At 38.0% G+C, this 13,994-nt stretch overlaps 1 protein-coding gene across 1 annotated transcript; it reads right to left on the reverse strand.

The window, feature by feature from the left end:
- Positions 1-5,130: 5,130 nt before the first annotated feature.
- On the reverse strand, positions 5,131-5,970 carry LOC136069718 (uncharacterized). Its single transcript, XM_065778518.1, has one exon. The coding sequence runs from the start codon at positions 5,968-5,970 to the stop codon at positions 5,131-5,133; it is 840 nt and encodes a 279-aa protein (XP_065634590.1).
- Positions 5,971-13,994: the final 8,024 nt, after the last annotated feature.

Genomic DNA, 13,994 nt, shown 5'->3' on the forward strand with positions numbered 1-13,994 from the left:
ACATCTCAGCCATCCCTCCAAATTTTTGACATAGACTCGTCCACTCCAGCTGAAGTTACTCCGTCCAAGACTCCTCCGTCCAAGACTACTGAGCCTGCCTTGTCCCGACCTTCCTAAAGAGTTCCCATGAATCTTATTGAAAATGAAGACATAGCTTGGGAATGTTTTGAGAAGGCTGTGCTTGACAACGACATAGCTATGTGTTATGACGTGTCCTTCAAGGACTTTGAACATTCTGGTGTTCATGATCTCTTTAAGGTATGTAATTTCGTTTTTGCTTCATTTTTATTACCTTATGCTTCTCTCGTCTAACCATTGTTTTTGTCTTTCACTTCTGTAGGGAATGTCAAAATTCATTGCTGCGTCCAGGCAGGCTACAGAGTTGGACAAAATGAGATCTTACTGGAGAAGAGGGTCCAGGAAGTGAGGGACGAATGCAAGAAGTGGGCAGAGGTGGCATCCAAGGCTAAAGAAGAGGCTAAGGAGTTGCAAAGCCAAGTTAAAGAGTTGAAAACTGGTGCCATAGAGAAGGATACTCGTCTTGATCACTTGCAGAAGAAGAACGACCAGTTGAGTACCCTTCTCTCCAAGGCAAAAGAGGATGCAATTGCTGAGTTTAAGGCGTCCAAAGACTTTACGGACTTATTGATTGCAACTATGTAGTAGGCTTTGAGGATTTCAGGATGGACGCTGTTGAAAACTTTCCTGAAGTGGACTTCAGCTCCATTAAACTTAACCTAAATGTTGCTACCAGCTCTCTTCTCCAAACCAGCTCCGAGGACGTTAACGTTGAAAGGAATGCAAGCACTTTGCCTCCTCAGGACGACCCTAAAATGGACGCTCCCCCATCTTAGAAAACTTTTGTATTCCTACTTTTCCTCTTTTCTTTTCTTTTTTATCTGGTCCACTGTTTGGGACCTTTTATGTATTTCAAGTACACTAAGCTCGTCCGTGGTTTTAGGACGAGTTGTTAAGACAACTTTTATTTCACAAGGGTGTTTGCACGTTAGTCGTCCGCACTTAATTAACTGAATTAACATTATTGTTTTCTATTATAATATGGACGAGAATTTCTATTTCAATGATTGGTTTTGAACTTTAGCTCGTCCATAGAAGGAATTTTTCCCTTTTTAATATGAACATATACTTTTCTCATTTCCTTGAATTTCATAAGTATGATTCGTCTATGTGAAATGATAATTATTAGCTGTACTCATCCTTAGACTTGGCTGATTTTCAGGTGTTATAGATGAAGCTCAACCTTTCACTCGTCCATAGAATGGATTGTTTGGTTGGTGTTCTAATCAATAGATTAACATTTGCTTACGCATTTCCTTGTCCATGGGTTGAACTAATGCAACGACTTTAACTTGTCCATTGTTTAGACAGTTTACAACTTTACTCGGCTAGGGCTTCCTCTCGTCCATGATCTGGACAAGTATTCCTTGCCTCAAGGGTTTCAGCTCGTCCATGGTCTGGATGAGTATTCCTTACTTCATAAGGGTTTAGACAATACATCCTTGCGTCCAAAGAATTTATTTGTCTTGGGCTTTTAGCCTTTCTTATGGGTTTATCCCAACAAAAACAGTAGAAACAAAGAATTCAAGCACAACAATATGTATATAGCATAACTATTGTTCATAGACGAGGCACGTGCTTCAAAAGCTAATGCATTTTTAAAGAATAAATACAAACCAATCCATAACTTCGTCCATGGTTTTAATATAATAACAACAAAGCAATAATAAAAATATGTAAGTACACAAACTCCTTATGTAGATAAAACAAGTAGATAAATGATCTCCAGGCTCGTCCAGAGTTATACTCATCTAGGTCAGCATTTTACTAATAGTACCTCCTTAGGTGCTCAACATTTCAAGGATGCTTTAATTTCCTCTCGTCTAGGGCCTCCAAGTAGTAGGATTCTTGTCTTTTACAGTTGACAACTCTGTAAGGGCCTTCCCAATTAGGTCCCAGTTTCCCATGAGCCAGGTTTTTGGTTGCTAAGGAAACCCTCTTCAAGACGAGGTCTCCTATGTTGAACCGCCTTGGTCTTACAACTACATCATGTTGCCTAGCCATGAGGTTTTTGTACTTTGCTATCCTTTGCTCTGCATCCGTCCTTACCTCGTCTATTAGATCAAGGCTCAAATGGAGTTGCTCTTCATTATCCCTATCTTGGTACATCATTACCTTGTGGTTGGCCATATACACTTCTGCAAGTATGACTGCTTCAGTTCCATATGTTAGCTTGAAAGGGGTTTCCCCCTTAGAAGTTCTCACCGTCGTCCGGTATGCCTATAGAACACCTGGTACCTCGTCAGGTCATACTCTCTTTACCCCCTCAAGCCGAGTCTTGATGATCTTCAACAAGGATCGGTTTGCAACTTCAGTCTGATCGTTCGCTTGCGGGTGGGCGGGTGAGGAGTAGTGATTTTGAATTCCAAAGTGTTCATAGAAGTCTTTAAAAAGTGCATTATCAAATTGTCGTCTGTTGTCGGATATCAGTACTCTAGCACCCCAAAACCTGCACATGATGTTTCTCCATACGAAATTCTTGATATTTTGTTGTGTGATATTAGCTAAGGGTTCTGCTTCCACCCACTTGGTGAAATAATCAATGCCAACTACTAAAAACTTCATCTGCTTTGTGCCCAGTGGAAAGGGACCTAAGATGTCTAGTCCCCATTGCACGAAGGGCCATAGGGCTGTCATCGGGGTGAGGTACTCTAATGGTTATCTGGGGACATTACTAAACCGTTGGCATTGATCGCATACCTTGACATAGTCCTTAGCATTAGCTTGCTTGTTTGGCCAGTAGTATCCTGTATGGACGACCTTTTGGATGAGTGACCTAGCTCCCGAATGATTGCCACACACTCCTTTATGAATTTATCTTAATACATAGTTCGCCTCGTCTGGAGCTAGACACTTAAGGTAAGGTTGAGAAAAGCCTCTCTTGTATAATACTTCGTCCATAAGAACATACCTGGCTGATCTTACTTTCAGCTTTCTAGCCTCGTCTTTCTCTTCTGGAAGTCATCTGTCTTTCAGGTATGATACAATCGAGGTCATCCAATTTCTTCTACTTTCTACCTTTTGTACTTCTAGGATATCTATACTTGGTATATACTAAATCTTATCAAACTCGTCCATGACTTCATTTGCTAAGGCTTCTTTTGCTAAGGCATCAGCTTTCATGTTCTCCTCTCTTAGGACTTGAACGAAGTTAACTTTCTCAAATCTTTTCATAAGGCGTATCACCTTATTAAGGTACTTTTTCATTCGTCCATCCTTAGCTTCATATATCCCATTTACTTGGCCCATGATTAACTAAGAGTCTCCCAAGACGAGTATTGACTTTGCTTCCACAGACTTAGCCAATTCTAGCCCTTTTAATTAGGGTTCATACTTGACTTCATTATTTGTCATTTGATACTGCAAATGAACCTTGTGCTTTAGTTTATCTTCTTCTGGGGATTGTAGAATCACACCTATTCCTCCTGTATGCTGCGTAGACGAACCATCCACATGAACGATCCACTTAGAATTTTTCATCTCTTCTAAATCATCATAATTTAGGGTAAACTTCGCAATGAAATCTGCTAGAGCTTGAGCTTTTATGGCATGCCTTGGTTGATATCTGATATCAAACTCACTGAGCTCAATAGCCCATTGGATCAATCGTCTTACAGCTTCCAACGTGTTCATCGCTTTCTTGAGCGGATGATCCGTCATGACATTTATAACATGGGCTTGGAAATAATGCCTTAGCTTTCTAGAAGCTATTATCAACGCGAAGGTCAACTTTTCTATTAGTGGATATCGTCTTTTCGCTCCCCTCAGTGCTTTACTTGTATAGTACACAGGCCTTTGCACTTTGTCTTCTTCCCTCACCAATGCTGAACTTACGGCATGCAGGGTGACTGCCAAGTATAAATACAACTCTTCTCCCAGCCCAGACGGGCTTAATAAAGGAGCCACTGTGAGATATGCCTTCAGATCTTCAAAAGCTTTCTGACACTCATCAGTCCATTCAAATGCTTTTTTAAGAATCTTAAAAAATGATAAACATTTGTCAGTAGCTTTAAATACAAATTTGTTAAAGGCAGCAACTCATCCAGTGAGAGACTGGACTTCTTTAACATTTTGCGGAGGCTTCATGTACAGTATTGCTTGGATCTTGTCTGGATTTGCTTCAATTCCTCTGTGTGAAACCATAAACCCCATGAATTTCCTTGATGATACTCCAAAAACACATTTGCTGGGGTTCAACTTCATGTAATACTACTTGAGCATGTCAAATGTTTCCTACAGGTCGTCTAGATGCTTTCCTTTATCCTGGTTCTTTACAAGCATGTCATCAACGTAGACTTTCACATTCCGTCCAATCTGTGGACGAAACATGTGGTTAACCAACCTCTGATATGTTGCCCCTGCGTTCTTCAAACCGAAGGGCATCACCTTATAATAGAACAAGCCTTAGCTGGTGACAAAGGACGTCCTCTCTTGGTCTGCCTCGTCCATCTTTATCTGATTGTATCTAGAGAAAGCATCTATAAAGCTAAGTAACTTGTGACCTACAGTGGAATCTACCAACTGGTCAATGCGTGACAACGGGTAGCTATCCTTAGGGCAAGCCTTGTTTAGGTCGGTAAAATCTACATACATTCTCCACTTACTGTTTGCCTTCTTGACCATCACCACATTGGCCAACCAGTTGGGATAATAAACTTCTCGAATAAACTTTGCTACAGTTAACCTTTATACCTCTTCTTTAGTGGCGTTGTCCCTCTTAGGAGCAAACACCATTTTCTTCTGTCATACAGGCTTAGAGGTAGGATACACATTCAAATGGTAGGTAATGACACTGGGTTCTATACCTGGAATATCTTCATGACTCCATGTAAACACATCAATATTTTTCTTCAGGAAACGGACGAGGTCCTGCTTGGTTTTCTCTTCTGTATCTGCTCCAACCCTAGTATACCTTTCAAAGTTATTTTCATCTAAGGAAATATTTTTCAATGCTTTGGTAGGCTCTGCTACAACTCTCTTTTCTTCATTATTCATGGTCTGAACCTGTTCGTCTATGGCTAACATGACCACGTAACATTCTCTTACTGCTAGTTAGTCTCCTTGTACTTGTCCTACTCCATACTCGGTTGGAAACTTGACCGACAAGTGGTAGGTAGATGTAACAGCCTTCCAACTATTTAAAGTTGGCCTTCCAATTATGGCGTTGTAAGAGGATGAATAATATACTACAAGGAAGTTCACATCCTTGGTGATTTGTTGCAGATATGCCTCCACTACCACTGGTAATGAAATAGTACCCACGGGTTGTACCTTCATTCCACCAAAACCTACCAGAGGGGAGTTCACTGGACGGAGCTGGTCTCGTCCTAACCTCATCTGTTGAAAAGCTGGGTAATATAAAATGTCCGCCGAGCTTTCGTTGTCCACTAGCACCCTTCTGGTTGTGTAGTCAGCAATAAGCAAAGTGATGACAATAGCATCATTGTGAGGGTGGTGAACTCTCTTGGCATCCTCATCCGTAAAGGTGATCGCTTGCTCATCCGTGGTCCTTGCCCTTAGTGATTGTCCAGAAAGTTGGACGCTTTGCACTACCCTCAGGTATGCTTTCTTTGACTTGGATGACTGGCCTGTTGAGTTTCCCTCTATGATAACTCTTATTTCTTCAAGTGGTGGTCGTGGTGATTCTTCTACCTTCCCTTTCAGTTTCTCGTCTTTATGGTCTCGTCCAAGAAAATTTTTCAACTTCCCTTGCCTTATAAGGTTCTCAATCTGTTGCTTTAAATCAAAACATTCGTCTGTATCATACCCATGATCTCTATGGAAGCGACAATACTTATTCCTATTGTGCTTATTGGGATCTCCCTTCATTTTTTTCGGCCACTTCAAGGAAGGATCATCCTTGATTTGCATAAAAACCTGCTCAAGTGACATGTTCAAAGGGGTATATTGTTGATTTCGCGTTGAAAAGCTAAGCTTTTTATTATCTCAATCTCTCCTTTCTTCCGTTCGTCCCTTCTTTGTACGAAGACCTTGCTCAGAATGGCGAGTGGGGTTTGTTTCTACTCTCTCAGCTCTTTTCCTCTTCTTAGCTATAATTGCATCTTCTGCATTCATGAAATTTTGGGTTGAATGGATAAGTTTGGCCATGGACTGGGGCTCTTTTTCAAAAAGTTTACGTATGAATAAGTCAGAATTAACTCCGTTATGGAAGGCCACCAATAATAGCTTGTCATCCACCTCGTCCACGCTCAGGGCTTCCTTATTGGAGCGAGTGATGAAGGACCACAAGCTTTCATTCTCTCCTTGCTCTATGGTTAACAAGCTGGACGAAGAACACTTGTGTCTCTATCCCCCAATGAAGTTATTAACAAACAATTTGCTCAACTATTCAAAAGAACTTACTGAATTCGGGGGTATTTTGCTGAACTAGACTCGTGCCGGACCCTTAAGGGTGGTAGGGAAGGTTTTACACATAATTTCATCAGGAACCACTTGAAAGTGCATTGTAGTCTTAAAAGTAGCAATGTGATTATACGGGTCACACGTTCCATCATACGAATCCAATAAAGGCATCTTGAATTTTGGAGGCAAGGGGTGGCCATTGATGGAAGCCGTGAAGGGAGAATCTGTTTTGTGAACTAAGTCTTCTACGAGATTTTTTTTTTTTCATGTTCTCCCTCATCTCATCCATAACTTTCCTCATCTGGTCCATTTCCCTCTCCAAGTATGGCACCCTTCTTGGTGTAGTGCCCCTTTATTGGCTTTCCGACTTTGCATTTCTTCCATTTCCCTGGCTCTGTCCATGCTCTTCTCCATTGGCCTCATGTCGTTGCCTTCTGAGATTAATCTCCTTTCTCAATTCCTGGTTCTGGCGAGTTAACTCTGCCATGGCAGCGGCCATTGACTGCACGTGTTGGACAGAAGATGGTTGCATGGTAGGGGTCGATTGATGGCCATGATAGGGGTTACTGGAAGTGTCTCTACTTTCTTGAGGGCCTGGACTAGTAGCCCTTGATCTTGTTCGAACTATTTCAGCCCTTTGTCAGAGAAAGAAATCGCAAAACTCAACAAATGAAGTTCAAGCGTGACAAATTCCTTCTCACAGACGGCGCCAACTGATAGATCCTCGAAAATTAGTAGGCTGAAAATCTCGAGCGCTGATGATCTTAAGGCTAAGTCCTGAAAGAACAAACACAAAATCAGAGGAGACTGGTGGAGGCCGGCCAACAATTCTCCAATGGTAAAGTCAGTGGGTTTCAATTCCAAGTAAAAAGGAAGTGTTTTCGGGATTTACTTGTTTGTAAAAAAAAATGTCTCCCCTTTACCTATTCGTAAGGAAATGCTTATATAGTGCACATGAGACGGTTATTTTGTTTAATAACCGCTCCTATTATTGAGGAATTCAGAAGATTCGAAGGTAACTTCCATAACTGCCAAGGAAGTTATTTCATTTGTACCGGTGCTTCATAACGGTAAGTTTGGAAGACTTGGCTTCAGTATGCTCATGGTCCAACAGACTCATCCATACTTTATTATGGACGGACGAGTCTACGTCCTTCCTTAATAAAGGACGGACGAGTTATTAGGGATGAGCACGCTTTACGTGTCCTATCTCTTCATTTATTTCTAACGGATGACCCATATGGATGAAATAAGACTTGTGCATTTTCATTACACCATCATAATCTATATATCAACGGTTTTGTCAATGAAGAGTTGTGTCCTCTTCTTGAAAATAAGACCTTTAATCTACTTGAGGCTTGACAATTATCAATGTGTACTCTATCCATGTGGCTCTCGCTTCTTGAGCTCTGATTCCGCTTGTCTTTATTCCAAGCATTGTTGCCAAAATTAATAACTATTGTGTCGGATAATTGCCATATTTGCATTTCTCATGCTTTTTAATGTCGCTCTAAGAGCCTCATAACTTAATTGATTGACACTTCTTGATATTTCCAAAAAAGATATTGTTAGAAGCGGTTCCTAGTGGGGATGGTAGGAATTATAGGGGGATGGAGTGACTACCACGAACTAAGTTAATTTTCCTACAATTCTTATCCATCTCCATTAGGAACCTTAGGAACCTCTAGGTTCCTAACAAGTAGTATCAGAGTCGTTGATCTTGAGATGACTGAATCCATTGCTACTCATCTGGCTTTAATGGAGTTTTATTTCAAATGCGAAGATCTTTTTCGGTAGCTTGTCAAGCTCCATGAATTCTTTGCTCTAGGCAAAACACCATCACATCGTATGGTTTCCATTGCCTCTTGTTACATGGAAGAGAAATATATGAATAATTCCAAGATGCGGAGGCATCGGGTTTGTGTACAAATTGAGTGCATTTCATATGCACCCTACAAGATTGGTTTTGAGCACCAATCCTTGATGTATCAATGGAGACTACCACCCAAGAATCTAAGATGCAAGAGCTTGTGAATTTCATGCCGGAGGACCAAGAACCAATTCTTGATGCACCAATCATGGCTCTCACTCAAGAGTCCATGATTCAAGAATTGGCAATCCAAGTGTCGGTGATCCAAGAATCAAAGATGCAAGCACCAACAATTCTAATGGTTCTAGAATCAAATGAGGTCTTGAGGGTCCAAGAACATTCCAAGGTCCAAAGAATCAATGAGACCTTGAAGATTGAAGAACCATTGAAGGCTCAAGAATTTGAGAGTTTAAAGATCTACGAAAAAAGAACCTTCATGTACACGGGAGTGCTTGTCAAAGAGAAGTGCATGAATATGGTGATTAAAATGTCACTAAGGTATTGATCCATTGGAAGATCTCCTTTGATGAAGATACCAACCACAACAACACCTTGTGAACATGCAAGGTGTTTTGAAGGGAAGGGAAATGATACGAACCCCAAATTATGTCATATGTCTTGTAATCTCCTCATAGTTATTGTAATCCCTTTAGTTAGTTAGTTAGTTGAGATTATGATGAGTTAGTTAGGATTTGAGCACATGTAGCTCATTTAACACATGACTTAATTCTTTTCTCAAAAAAAAAAAAAAAAAAACACATGGCTTAATTCATAGAGCACATGTTGAATTAACTAACCAATTATCTTGAGCCATGTAAACCAATGAGATTAGAGCTAGTTTCCTATAAATACACAATTGTAATTCAACATTAAATATCTATGAAGAATAAACCAATTGCTTAGTGCATCTCTCTCTCTCTCTCTCTTTGTCTCTCTCTCTGGATGTCTAGGTCCCCTTGAAGTGGCCTACAACAAATACTATTCCAATTCACTATTTTTACTTTTTCACAATTCATATTCATATTCTAGCAAGTTCTTAGTTTTTCAGTGGCAGGGTCAAGTTATGGAAAATGCTACTTGAGATTCCCTTTTCAAGCTTCAACACTAGTTTTCCCACCTTATGGGTAAGGTTCTTTAAAGAGGGGAAGGGTGACAAGAGGACCTTGAGGACAAGGTCTTTTAAGGGGGGAAGGATTGATAGGAGATTGATAAAGGTTGTAGAATGATAAGCTGAAGTGATAATCACTTGCCGGTGTGATAAGCATTGGCAGTTAGTTAATTATATTGGCAGTTGGCCTTAATTGCTGAGTTGGTTGCCTAGTTGGTGTTAGTTAGTCAAGACTTAGGAGTAGTTACTGGTGTAACAGAATTGTACCATAAGTAGCCAAAATTGATTGTTAAGAGGGATATCTGAAATAAGAAAGTGCATTTCTCTCTCTCTCTCTCTCTCTCTCTCTCTCTCTCTCTCATTCTTGGATCTTCTTTCTACCCTCTGTTCTCTCTATTTTCTATTCTCTGTTCTCTATCAAACATCTAGGATTCAAATTTCTCCTCCTCCAACTATCGAATTATAAACAAACAAAAAAATGTCATGCCCTTATTTTGCCACCAACTAATTGCATTGGTGGCAAGATTGAATTTTATTAAACAATAGTCATTCCTTGTGCATAATGATAAGTTATACTAAACTAGTTTATGATGATATTTATCATTAGGAGGAAGTACTACGTTACTATATTTTGTAAAGGAAAATATTTTTAGGTACCAAGGGAATACAACATGTTAATCCATCTTCTTAATAGTGGATTCTTCGATGAAATTAATCAATAAGAATTACTATTATATGATATGGTGAAATACTACCTTGTTGTACTTATAAATATTGAATAAATATTCCTTTGAAATATCTAATAATTTTACGAAAAGGGAGAAATTTATATAATAATATATAAAAGTTGTAGTGTAACAATTAATGTTGCTATGCTTCTGTTGAGTCATATCACCATTTTTTTATATTAATTTGTTCATATAAATTATTGATAATATTAAACCGTCCAAAATATTATTAGGAAACAAAATCATCCAAGATGAATGTGTAAATTAAATTAGTTAATATAATTAATATTATTTAAAAAATTAGAAGAACAAATCAACTAAAAAAAAAAAAAAGTATCATCCAAGATGAATGTGTAAATTAAATTAGTTAATATAATTAATATTATTTAAAAAATTAGAAGAACAAATCAACTAAAAAAAAAAAAAAGTGATGTGGCTGATGATTAGGTTCACTTTGGTCTGTTTGGACCATTTTGATCCACCTCGGTCCACTTTGGTCCAGTCAGTTAATGTCGGTCCATTTCAGTCTCTTCAGTTCATACAGTTCCAATTAGGTCAATTTCAATCTATTTGTCTATTTTGGTCCATTTTGTCAAATTTGGTCCTCTTCAGTCCATTTTGGTGCACTTAGAAATGAAAAAAGACAGGTTTTAGTTGAGACTTGAGAGTACATATTCTAAATTTGAATTTATTATAAAATAGAAATTATAAAAGTAATATTATTATTTTTAATTTAAGGACTTGTGTTATTATCTTTCTTTATGTTCTTTTTCCCCCTTATTTGATGTTAGTATTTTAATTTTTGAGTGAATTACACAATTTTAGTATTTTTGATATGATACAATTTGAATGTAAAAACCAATTTCTAAGTCAAATAGAAATTAGGAGATTGCTATAACTATGATGAAACATGAGCCAATGAAAGTTTTTCCTATTGACATGTGAAACTTATCTTGTAATGTATAAGTTATTCAATATACTATGATAGAAATTCCTTTGTCATTTCCATTCTCCAACAACTATAATCATTTTTTTATAGGAACAATAATCATATATATTTTCATACAAATACTCAAAAGAGTTAATATCACAAAATTAAACCGCACGAAGCAAGCATTTTACATTGATAACTTTGTCGTGTTATTGGAAGAAGTACAATCAAATTTAATGAAAAAAGGAAAGAAAGAAAAATATCATCATAAAATTTTATGGAAAATACTAACGAGTGCCCTTAGGGCACTGATTAATAATTCATTTAAATAAATATTTTATGAAAAATGAAAAAAATAATTAATATTTTGACAATTTTTATAAAAGTAGTGTCAAAATTTTCTTAAAATAAATTATTAACCAGTATTCTAAGAACACTCGTTAATATTTTTCAAAGTTTATACCTATTATGTAGGCCTACTACTAGTGAAGTCATACAACTAGGGACATTGTTCACTCAAAGTTGGAATAAATGGTGTAGACCAGACTAGTGACCGCCCATCAAAGATGAGGGAGAGGAACGCACGTGCATTGCCCATAACTCACGTGACTACGTGGGGCACACAGGCTCTCACGTTATCGAATAAAAGCTAATAAAAAGAAAGAGAGCAATGTATGTATTGTATGTATCTGCTGCTACAACCTCCACCTCTCCCCGTCGAAGCATCCCAGAAAAGGGCAAAGGCCCAATAGATTCTCGCCACGTGTCATTTGACCACCGTCAGTTTTGGCTTTTGACACGAGTGAACCACTCTCACATGCTTCCCTGACACCCTATCACGTGCATTTCCCAACCCATACATCTTAAATATTGCTTTAATAATAATAATAGTACTAAAATTACAATATTTAATAACAACTAGTATAAATCTAATAAAACCCACAAAATTTTTAAAAAAATTAAATTAAATCTCTGAAAAAATGGAAACCTCCACTCCAAGCAACGACCCAGGTACCCTCTCTTTTTCAGGCTTTCCTTTTAATTCAAGCAAAAAAGTAAAAACTTATATATATATATATATATATAAGAAATTAAAATATCTCATGGTAGTCATAAATAGGTACACTAACAGCTTATCCGTTATTCAAGAGGACTTGCATAAGGATTGGTGTAATCAATTCGGGCCCCACTTAATCAGATGCACACTGGATGTTACATAGCCAACATTTACAGTGGGTTTAACTTACGGACGGGTGTCTCACACATGACACATGTAAAGTCTTATTAGGTTCCTAACTTAACTACTTGTAATCAGCTAAACTTTAAGAGCAATACTTTTGCATAATTTGTGGTACAACTCGTGTGGGATTGTAATTATAAAAAGTGTCTTTATATGAATTATATCATCCCTTCACTAANAACGGTTTTGTCAATGAAGAGTTGTGTCCTCTTCTTGAAAATAAGACTTTTAATCTACTTGAGGCTTGACAATTATCAATGGTTTACTCTATCCATGTGGCTCTCGCTTCTTGAGCTCTGATTCCGCTTGTCTTTATTCCAAGCATTGTTGCCAAAATTAATAACTATTGTGTTTGATAATTGCCATATTTGCATTTCTCATGCTTTTTAATGTCGCTCTAAGAGCCTTATAACTTAATTGATTGACACTTCTTGATATTTCCAAAAAAGATATTGTTAGAAGTGGTTCCTAGTGGGGATGGGTAGGAATTGTAGGGGGATGGAGTGACTACCACGAACTAAGTTAATTTTCCTATAATTCTTATCCATCTCCATTAGGAACCTTAGGAACCTCTAGGTTCCTAACAAGTAGTATCAGAGTCGTTGATCTTGAGATGACTGAATCCATTGCTACTCATCAGGCTTTAATGGAGTTTTATTTCAAATGTGAAGATCTTTTTCGGTAGCTTGTCAAGCTCCATGAAGTCTTTGCTCTAGACAAAACACCATCACATTGCATGGTTTCCATTGCCTCTTGTTACATGGAAGGAGAAGCATATGAATAATTCCAAGATGCGGAGGCATCGGGTTTGTGTACAAATTGAGTGCATTTCATATGCACCCTACAAGATTGGTTTTGAGCACCAATCCTTGATGTATCAATGGAGACTACCACCCAAGAATCTAAGATGCAAGAGCTTGTGAATTTCATGCCGGAGGACCAAGAACCAATTCTTGATGCACCAATCATGGCTCTCACTCAAGAGTCCATGATTCAAGAATTGGCAATCCAAGTGTCGGTGATCCAAGAATCAAAGATGCAAGCACCAACAATTCTAATGGTTCTAGAATCAAATGAGGTCTTGAGGGTCCAAGAACATTCCAAGGTCCAAAGAATCAATGAGACCTTGAAGATTGAAGAACCATTGAAGGCTCAAGAATTTGAGAGTTTAAAGATCTACGAAAAAAGAACCTTCATGTACACGGGAGTGCTTGTCAAAGAGAAGTGCATGAATATGGTGATTAAAATGTCACTAAGGTATTGATCCATTGGAAGATCTCCTTTGATGAAGATACCAACCACAACAACACCTTGTGAACATGCAAGGTGTTTTGAAGGGAAGGGAAATGATACGAACCCCAAATTATGTCATATGTCTTGTAATCTCCTCATAGTTATTGTAATCCCTTTAGTTAGTTAGTTAGTTGAGATTATGATGAGTTAGTTAGGATTTGAGCACATGTAGCTCATTTAACACATGACTTAATTCTTTTCTCAAAAAAAAAAAAAAAAAAACACATGGCTTAATTCATAGAGCACATGTTGAATTAACTAACCAATTATCTTGAGCCATGTAAACCAATGAGATTAGAGCTAGTTTCCTATAAATACACAATTGTAATTCAACATTAAATATCTATGAAGAATAAACCAATTGCTTAGTGCATCTCTCTCTC

Source organism: Quercus suber, unplaced genomic scaffold, assembly GCF_002906115.3.
Source record: "Quercus suber isolate HL8 unplaced genomic scaffold, Cork oak 2.0 scaffold_185, whole genome shotgun sequence".
In the NCBI taxonomy this organism is placed as follows: domain Eukaryota; kingdom Viridiplantae; phylum Streptophyta; class Magnoliopsida; order Fagales; family Fagaceae; genus Quercus; species Quercus suber.